Source organism: Protopterus annectens, chromosome 7.part0, assembly GCF_019279795.1.
Source record: "Protopterus annectens isolate FY-2018-M chromosome 7.part0, PAN1.0, whole genome shotgun sequence".
Classification (NCBI taxonomy): Eukaryota; Metazoa; Chordata; order Ceratodontiformes; family Protopteridae; genus Protopterus; species Protopterus annectens.
The window spans coordinates 172,966,357-172,979,386 of NC_056739.1; the positions used below are offsets into that span (position 1 = coordinate 172,966,357).

The 13,030-nt window shown below is 39.1% G+C and overlaps 1 protein-coding gene across 2 annotated transcripts in view; it reads right to left on the minus strand.

Annotated features, from left to right (window-relative positions):
- The window catches only part of LOC122806324 (3-oxoacyl-[acyl-carrier-protein] reductase FabG-like), a 198,766-nt gene extending 190,291 nt beyond the window's left edge, over positions 1-8,475 (minus strand). For both annotated transcript variants that reach the window (XM_044076642.1, XM_044076643.1), the window contains exon 1: positions 8,391-8,475. In XM_044076642.1, the coding sequence (XP_043932577.1) occupies positions 8,391-8,426 (36 nt within the window). In that variant the 5' untranslated portion in view covers positions 8,427-8,475. The remainder of the gene's footprint in view (positions 1-8,390) is intronic.
- Positions 8,476-13,030: the final 4,555 nt, after the last annotated feature.

Consider the following 13,030-nt stretch of genomic DNA (forward strand, 5'->3'; position numbering starts at 1 on the left):
TTACATCAGTATGTTGAAATCTGTAAAGCAGTTACAGTCCTACTGCAAAGAATGTGAAATAGGTAGAGGTTCAAGAGGAGAAATATTTGTAGTGAAGGAGAAGATTAATCAGGGTTGCTACAGGGACATAACCAGTTTGTTTTGAGATGTCTTTTGAGGTTTTGTTTAAAGAGAGGCAGTGAAGAAATTAAAGTTAGGTCATTAGGCAGTAGGTTCCAGTTTTTTCCCACAGAGTTGGAAAACAGAGAAACTCCAGCCATGTTGTAAGACTTGCTTATGCTAGCAAGAAGCTTGCTGGAAGAGCGAAGAGTGTTTAGATTTTTGTATGAGATTATGAGATTGGAAAGTATAGGGGTGCTGTTAGGTTTATAAAATATCTTGTGGGCAATGGTGAGTTGGGAGAGTTTCAATTGGTTTTGAAATTCAAGCCAGCCTAGCTGTGTTAGATTCAGACAATTGTGAGTTCTAAAAGGATTTCCGGTGGCAAATCTGGCGATGTTATTATAGGAATTAGCTAGTTTGATGAGATTATTTTTCTTTAGATTAGTATATATTGGTGATGCATACAGACGAGTTGAAATTAAATGGGAGTGTGCAATCTTAGTTCTGGCTATTGGTGTTAGGAAAGGTTTAATTCTATACAAGGAGCCTATTTTTCTATTGACAGTTTTGATGGTGTTATTTATGTGGCTGTCAAATGTAAGGTTATTGTCAATAGTAATTCCTAGCAATTTAGTGATAGAATCGGGGAATATACTTGTGCCATTATTGGAGATGACAGAGAATTCTATGGGGGAGGATTTGCTGGTGGGTGTGAAGAGAAGGAGTTTAGTTTTTTTTTGGCATTGAGCAGGAGGCAACGTTTAGTGAACCATGTTTCAACTATGTTGAAAACATTCTGAGTAAGAGAATGTAGATCAGTTGGGGAGTTTGCTGAGCATATTAGTGTAGAATCATCTGCATATTGAATGCAGGTGGCTTGTGGAATGGCTACATGGAGGTCGTTGATAAACAATGAGAAAAGACGTGGACCTAGAATAGAACCCTGAGGGACTCCGGGTGTGACAGGTAGAAGGGATGATATATTATTTTCCCAAAGAACTGCCTGTTGCCTATTGGTAAGGTAGGACTTGAACCATTGAACTGCCAGGCAGTCAAGGGAAAGGGATTCAAGAATGTTGATAAGAAGGGTATGGTTTACCATGTCAAATGCTTTTGACAGGTCAATAAAGAGTGCAGAAGAGAGGTTGTTGTTATTACAATTTCTATTAATGGCTTCTGTAAAGGATAATAGGGCAGTTGTGGTGCTATGGGATGGCCTAAAGCCATGCTGACAGTTTGCTATGATGTTATGTTGAGATAAATGGTTTAAAAGTTGTTGGTGAATGCATTTTTCCATAATTTTTGCTAGGGGTGATAACAGAGCTATTAGCCGGTAGTTGGAATAATCATTAGAGGTACCCCCTTTGTGTAGGGGGATAATATGGGAGATTTTCCAGATGTCTGGAACTATTCCTTCTTTAATGGTTTTATTTATGAGGATGGATATGGGATAAGAAATTACTTTGGCTGCTTTTTGCAGGTATTCAGATGGTAGCTGGTCAGCAGAAGGAGTACAAGGTTTAAGTTTTTGGATGTATTTATAGATGAGAGTGGCTGAGATGGGTTTCAGATGGAATGTTGGAAGAGTGCCAGATATGGTGGAGGGGAAGCTTGAGTTGTCAGGGAGTAGTTGACTGGCTAGTGATTGTATGGTCTCTGTGAAGAAGGTATTGAAGGTATTGGCAGTTTGGTGGGGGGGTGTTTTGTTCGGCCTGGGATGGGGTAGGTGTACGTGAGTGGCCTTGGTTTAGGAGTTTATTTATACTAGACCAGAACTTTTGGGGATTGTTTTGGTGATTTTGCTGTAACTTATAGTAGTAGTTCTTTTTGTCTGTAAGTATTGCCTTTTTTGTAATATTTCTTAAATGCTTAAATGTTTGTTCATCTGAGATAGTTTTGTTAGCTCTCCATTTAGCCCAAGCCTTGTTCCTAAGTAACATTTTTTGTCTGGTTTCTTTAGAAAGCCAGGGGGCAGGCTTGGACTTTATTCTAATGGACCGTTTGGGTGCATGCTTATCTAGGATCGATAAGAATTTAGAGTTTAGGTATTTAACAGCTTCTTCAAGTGGTAGGGTTTTTAAAGGGTTCCAGTCACAGGCTCTAAGTTCATCTTGGAATAGTACTGGGTTAAAGCATTTGTTGGAACGTGCAATCCTATATGTTAGGGGGTTAGAGATATCATTTCTTTGCCTTAGGATGTAGGTCAATGAATGATTGCTTACATCGTCTGGCAGAGTTCCTATGTTGTAAGCTTGTTTCTGTTTATTTATAAGTATCCAGTCTAAGGTGCTCTCTTTCTTATTTGGTTTATTGATTCTAGTTGTGGAAGTGATAGTTTGACTAAAGCCATGAAGGTTGATATGGGAGGTAGGATTAGCAGTGTTAATAGCTTTCCAGTCAGTATTAAAATCACCAAGTATTATTGTTTCTTGAGGGTAGGTTGAGGACACCCAGCTTAGAATATTCTCTATAGTACTGATATTATTACCGGGTGGTAGGTAGATACAAATGATATATAAAGATTTGTTTTGGTTAATTTGAAATCTGGTGATAAGGACATCTGCCTTACTATGCTGAGGTGGGTCGTATGGTAATGTGGAGATTTGAAGTCCATCTTTGAATAGGACTGCTACTCCCCCCACCCTTGCTTTTTATTTGGTCTTGTCTTAATATATTATATCCTTGAGGAATGACTTCATTGTCTTTGGTGTCTGGTTTTAACCAAGTTTCTGTCAGGCAGAAGATGTCAAAGCCCTGAATATCTAGAAGGGCGTGGAGATGGGCTACTTTATTTTTAATACTGCGGATTAGGGTGGGTTATTAGGGTAGCAGGATTTGTAGGGCCAGGGTTAGGGTGGATGTCACCGTCTTTTAAGGAGGGATTGCTTAGTTTGATTGTAGAAGTATTTGTAAAGTTGGTTAGATATTTTACTTTCTTTACTGTGGGTTTACTGTATTTAATGTATGTATAACATTGCTAACACATTCAATAGTTTCTTCACAGAAACTATACAATCCCTGGCCACACAATTCAAACAAACAACCAGCCCACTCCACTACCCATGCCAGCAGAATACTACAACTACATCAGATCATCTATTTACCTTCGATCCAGTACCCATATCCTCTATAACATCTCTTCTTAAAAAACTAAAACCCACTAAGCTAGTAGCTGACCTTCTCCCAGCTGAGTTTCTGCAAAAAGCAGCTGAGGCCATTTCCTATCCCGTCTCCATAATCATAAACCGTACCTTGTCAGAAGCCTTCATCCCTCCATATGGAAAATGTCCCACATTATTCCTCTCCATAAAGGTGGTAGCTCACTAGAGCTAACCAACTACAGACCTATAGCTATACTCTCACCCCTGGCCAAAATTATGGAAAAGTGTGTCCACAAACAACTGATGGAACACCTCACCAAAAATAAAATTCTAGCTAACTCCCAACATGGCTTCAGGCCAAATCACAGTACCACATCAGCCCTACTATCCTTTTCTAATACCATCAATAACTTCAGAAACAATAATAAACTATCATCTGCTCTTTTCTTAGACCTCTCCAAGGCCTTTGATATGGTGAACCACTTTCAACTCCTCCATACATTAAAAAAACTATCACTCAGCAATTCCACGCTGAAATGGTTCCAATCCTACCTGTCCAATAGGCAACAGGCTGTTCTATGGCAGGACAAATTATCTACATGCCTACCTGTTACACTTGGAGTTCCCCAAGGATCTATTCTTGGCCCTCTTCTCTTCACCATCTTTGTTAATGACCTGCCCACAATCACCCCCCCATGCCACATGCATTCAATATGCAGATGATTCGACTATCATCAGCACTGCCTCCAACCTAGCAGACCTCACTGCTTCAACCCAAGACACCTTCAACCTAATAGAAAATGGTTCTCAAGTCGACAACTAGTTCTCAACCCCAACAAAACAAAACTACTTACTTTCTCACCCACTAACAAGACTCTTCCCCACCTTCTCTATTACATCCTCCAATGGAATCACTATATCACCAGAAGCTCACACAAAGCTATTAGGTGTTACCATTGATAACTCCTTAAATTTGTCACCCATTTCAATCTTACCATCAAAACCGTCAATAAAAAGCTTGGCTCTCTCTATAAAGTAAAACACTTTCTCACTCCTCATGCTAAAATTACAATTGCCAGCACACACCTACTATCAACTCTTTTCTATGCCTCCCCCTCTTTACAAACCTAAACAAGACAACCCTTAACAAACTTGCTTCTTGTTACAATCACATAGCTAGATTTGTCACAAATTCCACCTTTAGAACGCACCACTGCACTAACTTGAAGCAACTAGGGTGGTTAGAGTTTTCCAGCCAACTCCATTTCAACCAACTCAAAACGGCTCACCAGATACTGTATCACCCAGAGAAAACACCAGCTCTGAAAAACATCATTCACCCCTATATCAACCTGCAATCTTTACACTCCTCCAATAAGATCTTAGCTCAAACTACCAAAGCCAATAATTCTGCTGGGGATTCTCTATTCTCAAACTTTGTAGGTAAAATGTGGAACTCCCTACCGACCATGCTCACCTCAGAACCCTCACTCCTACAATTCAAAAAAAAGCTTAAACCCCATCTCAATACTCTCTGGCAATGTCCCTGTTCCAAACCTGATTAACCACTATCATTTACCTTTCTCTTACCTCACTATCCTTAACCGCTTTTTAACAAGGTGCCTCGCCTTTGTAACTGACCTATGTTTTTTTTTTATATGCTGCTGTTGTTTTTTTTCCCCCAAGATGTGATGTATCTTTATATTGTATTTAGAACTTAACTATCTTCCTCTTTTTGCATTAACAATGTTCATATGTCTGTTATGTACTTGGAGCTTTTCTCCCCGGGCCTCCGCTGAAAATGGACATGTATCCAGTCGGACTCTCCCGGTTAACAAATGTAAAATAAATAAAATAAAAAATAAATAATGTGGGAGAATCTATGGTATTTAGGTAGTAGATAGGTGGGAACAAAAGTGATGTTAGTTTGAATATTAGGGAGTATGGGAGTATGTATAGCTGTTTGTTTTGGGGAATAATTGAAATGGAAATAGTACAGTTTTTCAAAGGAGGTGATGAGGTAGGTGGAGGTGAGAGAAATTGAAATTAAAGCTAAGAGTATTGGTTTGGTCATTTTATTTATTACTACTAAAGGTATCTTGAAGAGATATGTAAGGAAGTTTTAGGAGTTAAGTCTAAAATTAAAAAAGGTGGTAATTGTATAAGAAGAGTGTATAGAGCAGGGAATTAATACTTGTTTGCTAGAAGGAAATGGATATGGTAAAATACTCTAAGTATTGGGTTATATTTTCTGGTAGGAAAAAAATGTAAGGGTGTGGTAATTTCATGAAAGGAAGGAGAAAGGGATTGGTTGATTGGGAGAGAGGGTGTGGTTTAAGAAGTATAAGTTTAGGACCACTGGGGTGGGTGAGAAATGGAGGTAGGGTAGGGGAGCGGAGTGAGCCCGTAGGGTGAACGGAGCGGGTCACAGCTGAGAGAGGCTGGGGGGCAATCAGTTATACAGCGAGACTGTATTCTACAAGCTTTGAGTAGGTAAGAGGCACTTTCTTTATCTACTTAACATAAGACATAAGAGGTTGAGAGTTTAGTATAGTTGTGTAGGAGAAAGTGGAAAAATAATGAGTTCTATAGCAGGAAAAGTAGGTTATGTAGAGAGTCAATTGAGTAGTTCTATAACTGGGGTAGTAAGTGATAATAGAATAAGTTGTCTGGTTTATTTATATTAAGGCTAGCAAGGTTAAATTCTCTTTTACAATCCTTCAAGGGGTGGGGGGTAGTTACCTGTAGTAAGAGTACAAACAGGGGTAACTGTGAGAGGCTAGTACGTAGGGCTAGAGGAGTTTGGTTGACAGTAAGAAACAGCTTTACAAGCCCTGAGTTCTACTGCCCTCTAGTGGAATATATTGGAAATTACATGAGAATAGCAAATAAAGGAGATAAAGAGAGGAAAAAAGTAGTATATTCATAGCTTAATAGATGGCCTATGGGGTAGGTCTAAGGGGAGGAAAAAAGTAGTATATTAATAGCTTAATAGAAGCCTAAGGGATAGGTCCACGGGTGTGCTGGCCCTTACAAATAGTACAACTTAAAAGCACTCACAATTTAGTTAAATACCTAAAATAACTGTAGGTTGTCACCTACACTGTGAGGCAGAGCAAGGGGAGACTAGGTAGTTCACGTAGGGTTTTCCGGTTGGATGTTCCCTCCTGTTCAGATGGGATTCCTTTGCCTTGCTAGGTTGCTGAAAAAGGGGCAGCCTGTAACTCAAGCACAAGGCTGAAAAGCTGGAAAGAGACAGAAATAAAGTAAGACTATAAGATGACAAATATGTTAAAGTCTATGCAGAGGTAGGAGGTGAAATGGTAAGGAAGGAGTGCAGGTCAGTAATGAGTGCAGGGTAAGACATACTACAGTGCAAATGCAGATAGGCAGCAATAGATACCAAACAACTAATCGTGTGGCACATAGGGAAGAAGAAGAAACAATTAAAGTCACTTTCGAGTAAATCTTAAATTCTTATGAAAGGATTAGTTAAAGGTAAAAAAAATGAACCCAACAGTTTTACAGTTTGTACAACCTTCCTAAACATGAAATATTGTTATATTCAGTAGTACATTTTCAGTGGACTACTACACATTCAGCCCAGACATTAATGTAAAATCCTTCACAACAGTTAAATAGAACAGTTAACCATCACTACAGGGAAGACAAAAGGAGGTTTTTAGCTAGGTAATTTGTAAAGGCTAGCACAGCAATAATGTAATCAAGTACATTAACATCAGAAAAATAAATTGGATGATACATGTGTTAAAACAACAGTATAGTACCCAAATCATTCGACATAACATAGACCAGGGAGCGCTATTTAGGACACAGCTACTCGTTTACAATGCATGACCAATTGCAGCAAGCAGGTCAAATGATACTAGCTAGATTGGAAAAGTCAAAGCCACATTAATGTGTCTAAAAATATCACATGTTGAAAATTAGGTGAAAAAGTACAACGCTCTGATTCTGAGCACTCTGGAGTAGGCTAATAGCAGTAAGACCTTTCCGGTAGAGTAGCTGCAGACGCCCCCCGTAGCGTTCATTACTGTAATTATAGTGATATCCTTATGTAAGGGCATAAGATAGGAGTGCGACTAATTAAAGGTCACAACTAGTGCTAAGTACTAAAAGTTACACCTAAATAACCCCTCTTTAACGTATTTACTATTTTACAGTGTTGCCCTGGTGTCAGTGCGGAAGATAGCAATGCAACTGGTTTAGGACACAGCGAGTAACGCAACGGTCCATAAATCAGCATTAGAATAACCACTCCTGCCGTATAGGGGCTCCAATAGGGGCTGCCAGTAAACAGAGTTACAGACGTATTTTATTTCAGAAAATGTATATTAATTCACATCCTCTTACTCTGTCAATGTTGCAAGTTAATAGTAATAATTTAAAACTGTCCCCGATTATTTCTGGATTTGTCACTGATTCTGATTAGATTAGTCCCTGATACATTGGCAGCTAAGTAATTCAGAAGTTTGATAGCTCTCAGTATGATTTAAAATACCTTTCAAGAATACATCATACATGGATTTAATTTCTTTATTTACTCAGTGTGCTTACTCTTCCTTATGGCAAACTTTTTAAAAAGAAAACAAGTAACCTCAGGAGAATCAAGCATTGATCCATCTACAACCACTTTTCCCCAATGGAATCAACTGTGACAATAACCTAGAGCCAAGAATTAAACAGCCGGATGACTAACCCTAAAGTCTTACTTTAACACTACCACCACAGACATATATGGCTAATTCAGAATATCCAAGCCACCCACTAGATGTCCTTGGAAGCTGGCGCACCCGGTGGAAACCTACGCAAACGCTGAGAGAGAATGTAGACACCGAACGGAAGGCACCGCTGCCGAGAATCGAACGGAAGAGCTTACTGGTGTGAGAGGATAACGCTACCCGCTACGCCACTGTGCCGGCCCGCTCAGAATACACTGTAAGGGCAACACTCATAGCTCTCGAGATATATGCCTGCTTTTGATCGCCAGATCAATTGCTGGACAGTGGCAAACGAGCTCAAAAGACTGGACGGTACGTCGAAATGTGAAGCTACACGGAACAGCACTGGATATTAAAGGCTGGAATGGCAGTGCTCCTGTGACAACACATATACAAAGTTATTCCAACTCATGAATTCAGGAACCCTCATCGATAAAGGAAATACCTTATAATGAGATTCCATGACTAGCCCTTCTGCCATGCTTCTTGGTGAAAGACGGAGAGAAGGGAAGGTGGAGGGGCTAACTCTTTAAGTGGCCCTAGTCTCGTGACATTTCACTTAGGCGCCAAGGTCGGGTCTGCACTGCAATTTAATACAGAAGACTAATCTACTAATCTGTCCTTCTGTGTTGCAGTTTAAACAGATAACAGTCGGTTCTGCCACGACAGCAAACATTAAATTTTAAACAATTTCTTGGAAATCGACAGGTAATGTATTTGACTAAACCCTGACTATACCGTGACTGCTGAACGCCCTCAATTCGCCAGCTAATTAACGTAGTATTCAGCGATAAATTCTATACACTGATAGCTTCTGTAATTTATATTTTGTGAAAAAGCTGACCATTACAATGGCCGCAGTTCTTAACCTTACGTTTCCAGAATGACGAGCAAAAATATGCTAACAACTTCAACTGGGGTTAGCTCATCGGATAGTTAAAATGATCTGCTTTATGCTTATGAAAAGCTCTTTTCTATTACGTAATACGATTTAGTACTATTTAAAACGATTGTCGGCATACTTCTCGATTGTCCTTGATTTTCAGGAACGTCTGTGATTTCCACTCACATTTTAGCTCTGTCCCTTTTAAGCCCTCCTAAAACTCGTGACTTTTGGGGACAAAAGTCTTGAATTACCCTTTCTAGGTAATGACAATAATTAGAGTTAGTTCTTTACTTCAGAAAATATATATTGATTCACATTATCGTATTCTGTCAGTGTCTCAGGTTAATAGTATTGATATTTTAAACGTATCACTAATTATTTCTGGATTTGTCCTTGACTCTGTTGAGATTTGTCCCTGATTTGTTGAGTTGTGGATAGTTAAAAAATCCTAGCAATGAATGTGTGACAGACCCTTTCAATGTGGCACTGCGAGGAACATGAACACACTAGTGACAGAATTGTAATTTTTATTCACAGGGTAGTAGGGCACTGATTTCATCATGAGCGGACAGATGATCCACTGTGGCAACCCCTAAACGGGAAAAGCCGAAAGAAGAAGTAGGACACTGATCTCAATGGACCCAGAGTCAGGTTAAGTGATTGCTCAATCACATTTTGCCACTGGAGATTGAGGGATGTAAACCTTGCACCAGTAGACCACAAGAAACAGATGTAAATGATTGAGCAAATCTGTACATGCTCCTTTGCTACATATGTTTCTGTTACTAATTTTAGTTTCATTCATTTAAAAAAAAATAAGCTTATGCATTTCCGAGATAAAATCACAATAACAAAACTGTGTATCAGAATAAAGCCCTAATTACACAAATGAATGTTTTAAAGTTTATAGATCTGAATAAAAATATGTAGAGAACCTATCCCAGTACTTAAATTCACTCAGAGTTTATTTAGCCACTTTTTCTTCATCTCCGCCTGAGATAGTTAACAATTTGAGTGCATAGAAGATGCCATTAAGCTTTGGAAGCTGTCCAGCTGTTATATAGCTAAGGCTGCTGCAGCAATGAACATTCAACATCTACTGTTACAGTAATGTTACTTTACACAACTGTACTTTTTCTTACCCAAGATGTAATTTTTCTCATTCTTCTTCGCAATGTTTACATTTTCCCTCAAATCAAACTAAATGCGCTCACTGTAACAAATGCTCTTTTAATTTGTGTTATTTGCTTTCTAAATTTTCATGCATATATGGAAAACTATCTTATGCATGTACTGTCCTTGTGTTAGCCACTGAATTTTTTAAAACTTAGTTTGTGATATCAGTATAATAATATTTATTACTAAAAATTATTTTTTTCATTTTTTTTCTTTCCCCTTTTTGCCAGGCCTAAAAATATCATGATTTAGTCAACTACACCTACTTTGTTATCAAAGCTAAACAAATAAACACCTTTTGAGGTAAAATCAAACAATAGAAAGATTAAATAAGATGGTTTTAGGTAGGCTGACTGAAGGTATTTGATGGCTAAGTATACCCTGATATGCCAACATACCATGCAATATTTTGTTAGTGTTACGTTGGTAGCTGTTAATACGCTGTGATGAAACATTAAACAGAAGTCCTATCTGCTTGTGTTATTGTAGTTCAGGTGGATATAAAAGGTCCCCCTGCACTTATCAAAAGAGTAGGGGAAGTTTCCCTGTGCCCTAGGCCAAATTTATTATAGTCAGTATGAATACCACCATTGATAAAGAGGCCATTGGTCTGAAGGGATAATCCGGTCAACAAAGTATAAATAAATAACTACACATAAAGGTGTCCAGATGCAGTTTTATCTTGTCCATGTATGCATTCAAACACATTTTTCTGCCCTGCCAGTGTCAGTGTAGCTCATCCCATATAGTAGAGGCAGTGGTGACAGGCATACCTCTTAACCTTTGAACATTAGAAATCATAGCTGAGACCTGTAAAAATCAAAGCAGTTTCTTATTGTTTGGAATGCAAGGTCTTCACATACTATACTTTATGGAGTTCAGGATAAGGAAACTTTGTATATCTTATTTCTATTCTTTATTAATGCATATACCCCTGAACAAGTCTATCTTTATGAAGAAGATCAAAAAATTGATAAAGCTAGGAAACAAGGCAAAATCTGAGGCCAAAAATCATAACACTATACCTAACTCGCAGCAGTTGAGAAGTACAGAGACAGAATACATAATGGTTTAGGAGTGTCTCTCATGTTCTTTGTATTTTGTGTCTTGTCTGGCAGTTGGAACAGAAGTTTAAGGCTGTGAGCTGAATTTCCTCTGGTAAAATGTTTGGTTTCGTCAGCACTTATTTGAAAGTTCTGTGACCCTGAGCAATTTACTTAACCAGATGTTGGTCCTGGGTCACCCAAAAAAGCCTGTCCAGTGGAACTAACTGTTAATAAATGGGTATTATTTTTATTATTATCATTATTATTGCTGTTATTATTTGTTGTTGTTGTTATCGTCATCTTCCCTCCTTGAGGCAGGGGGATACTCCTGACATTGGGTATTTCTGGCCTGTGATACCAGTGGTGTAAGGATCACCTGCTATTTACATGTGAACTTATTCTTGCAATGTGGTAGATTGCGATAACCACGCCCTGGCCCAGCAATCAAGGAGCCTCAATCCTCACCACTAACACCATGGAGGTCATCTCCTAGAAGAGGAAAGGATAACTAATACACACAGTAAAGTACAATTTCCCTTAAGTGCACACAGAGATCACAGTCAGTCTGGGGCTGGTTGCTCCCTTGCTCACCAGGTCCCCAATAAGACTCCCCACTGGTACAGCTGTAGGGTCCAGGTCTCAGCCTAGCTGGGCAAGTTAAAACCTCCAGTACCCTCTGTCCAACCAGTGCTTTGTGTCCCTGCCCACGTAGCTGACACAACACACACACTTTGAGAAGAGGTTATACAACCACACAGACCCTCCTGGGAAAAGGCTGGCACAGGTTCTCCAGCTAGGCCCGTTACCCAGACCATATGGTAGTACTTCCTGCCACCACCCAGCTAATATTATCAGCTACTAAAAGGCCCTTAAAAGGGTGTCCAGTTATTACTGTGCAATATTATTATCCAATTGGTAATGTGACTATTCAGTCTAAGGCTTATTTTAGAGTGGCTTATTACAATGAACTCTATAAATATGCAGTGTACTCTAGAGCCTACTTCTCTATACAAACCAGCCACAGGTAAAGGTTTTTAAAATATTTAATAATAAATAATTAAAACGCAAGACAATACTACGACACCACAGAGATATCTAAGAGTTCAGAGATCACACACAAACTTAAAATAATACAGTAGGACAGGTCTGATTTCAAAGAAAAACACTTAGGTTCATAGGTTTATACTAGGCTATCTGCCCTAAGGCATTTATAAGCCTAGCCCAAATTTTTGTGGCTTACGCCACCCCTTATATGAAAAAATACTGTGCCCATTAGTTTGTTGTGCCTCTGTCCAGCAGTGACACAGAGATGATTCCCGGGGTAAACCTACGATCTCCCATCCACAGGTCTAGATTTCTGTTGAACAGAGTCAGCGAGGTGCTCTGCCTCACATGGACCGGGATTTTATTCCACAGCATAGGGAGTCTCTGAGTGATAAATCTATCCCTCCAGCACATCCTATTTATATCCGTGCTAAGGTTTAAGTCGCTTGCTCTAGTGGTTTTGGTGGATTTGGATTTTTTGAGGTCGAGCATGTCCATTAATTCCGGGTTGGTAATCTTAACTTTCTAATCTTTAGCTATTCTTAAGAGAAAACAGAGTGCTATAATCTTACTTACATACATAAAGCATAAGCAGTGCTGGGTTAGATGTCCAAGATCAAAATGCTTACAGTCTCTCACTGAACAATAGTTTTTAAACACTAACCAACAGCTCTGGTGAGGTCCTCCCAAATTACATCATTTTGACACTTAGGTTTTCTCAGGCCACAAGCTGCATTATTTAGCAAGCTAACACCTGCTCAGGAAACTACAACAATACAAGGCATTTCACATATACACTCTAGCAGAAACCAGAGCAATAAAGCACCTTCCACATGTAAATTCTGGCCCTTAACTTTAACCTTAAAACAATGGGCATGAAACCTTCATCCAGACCCACTGGAGCCGACTTGTAAAACATCAAAGAGATTCATA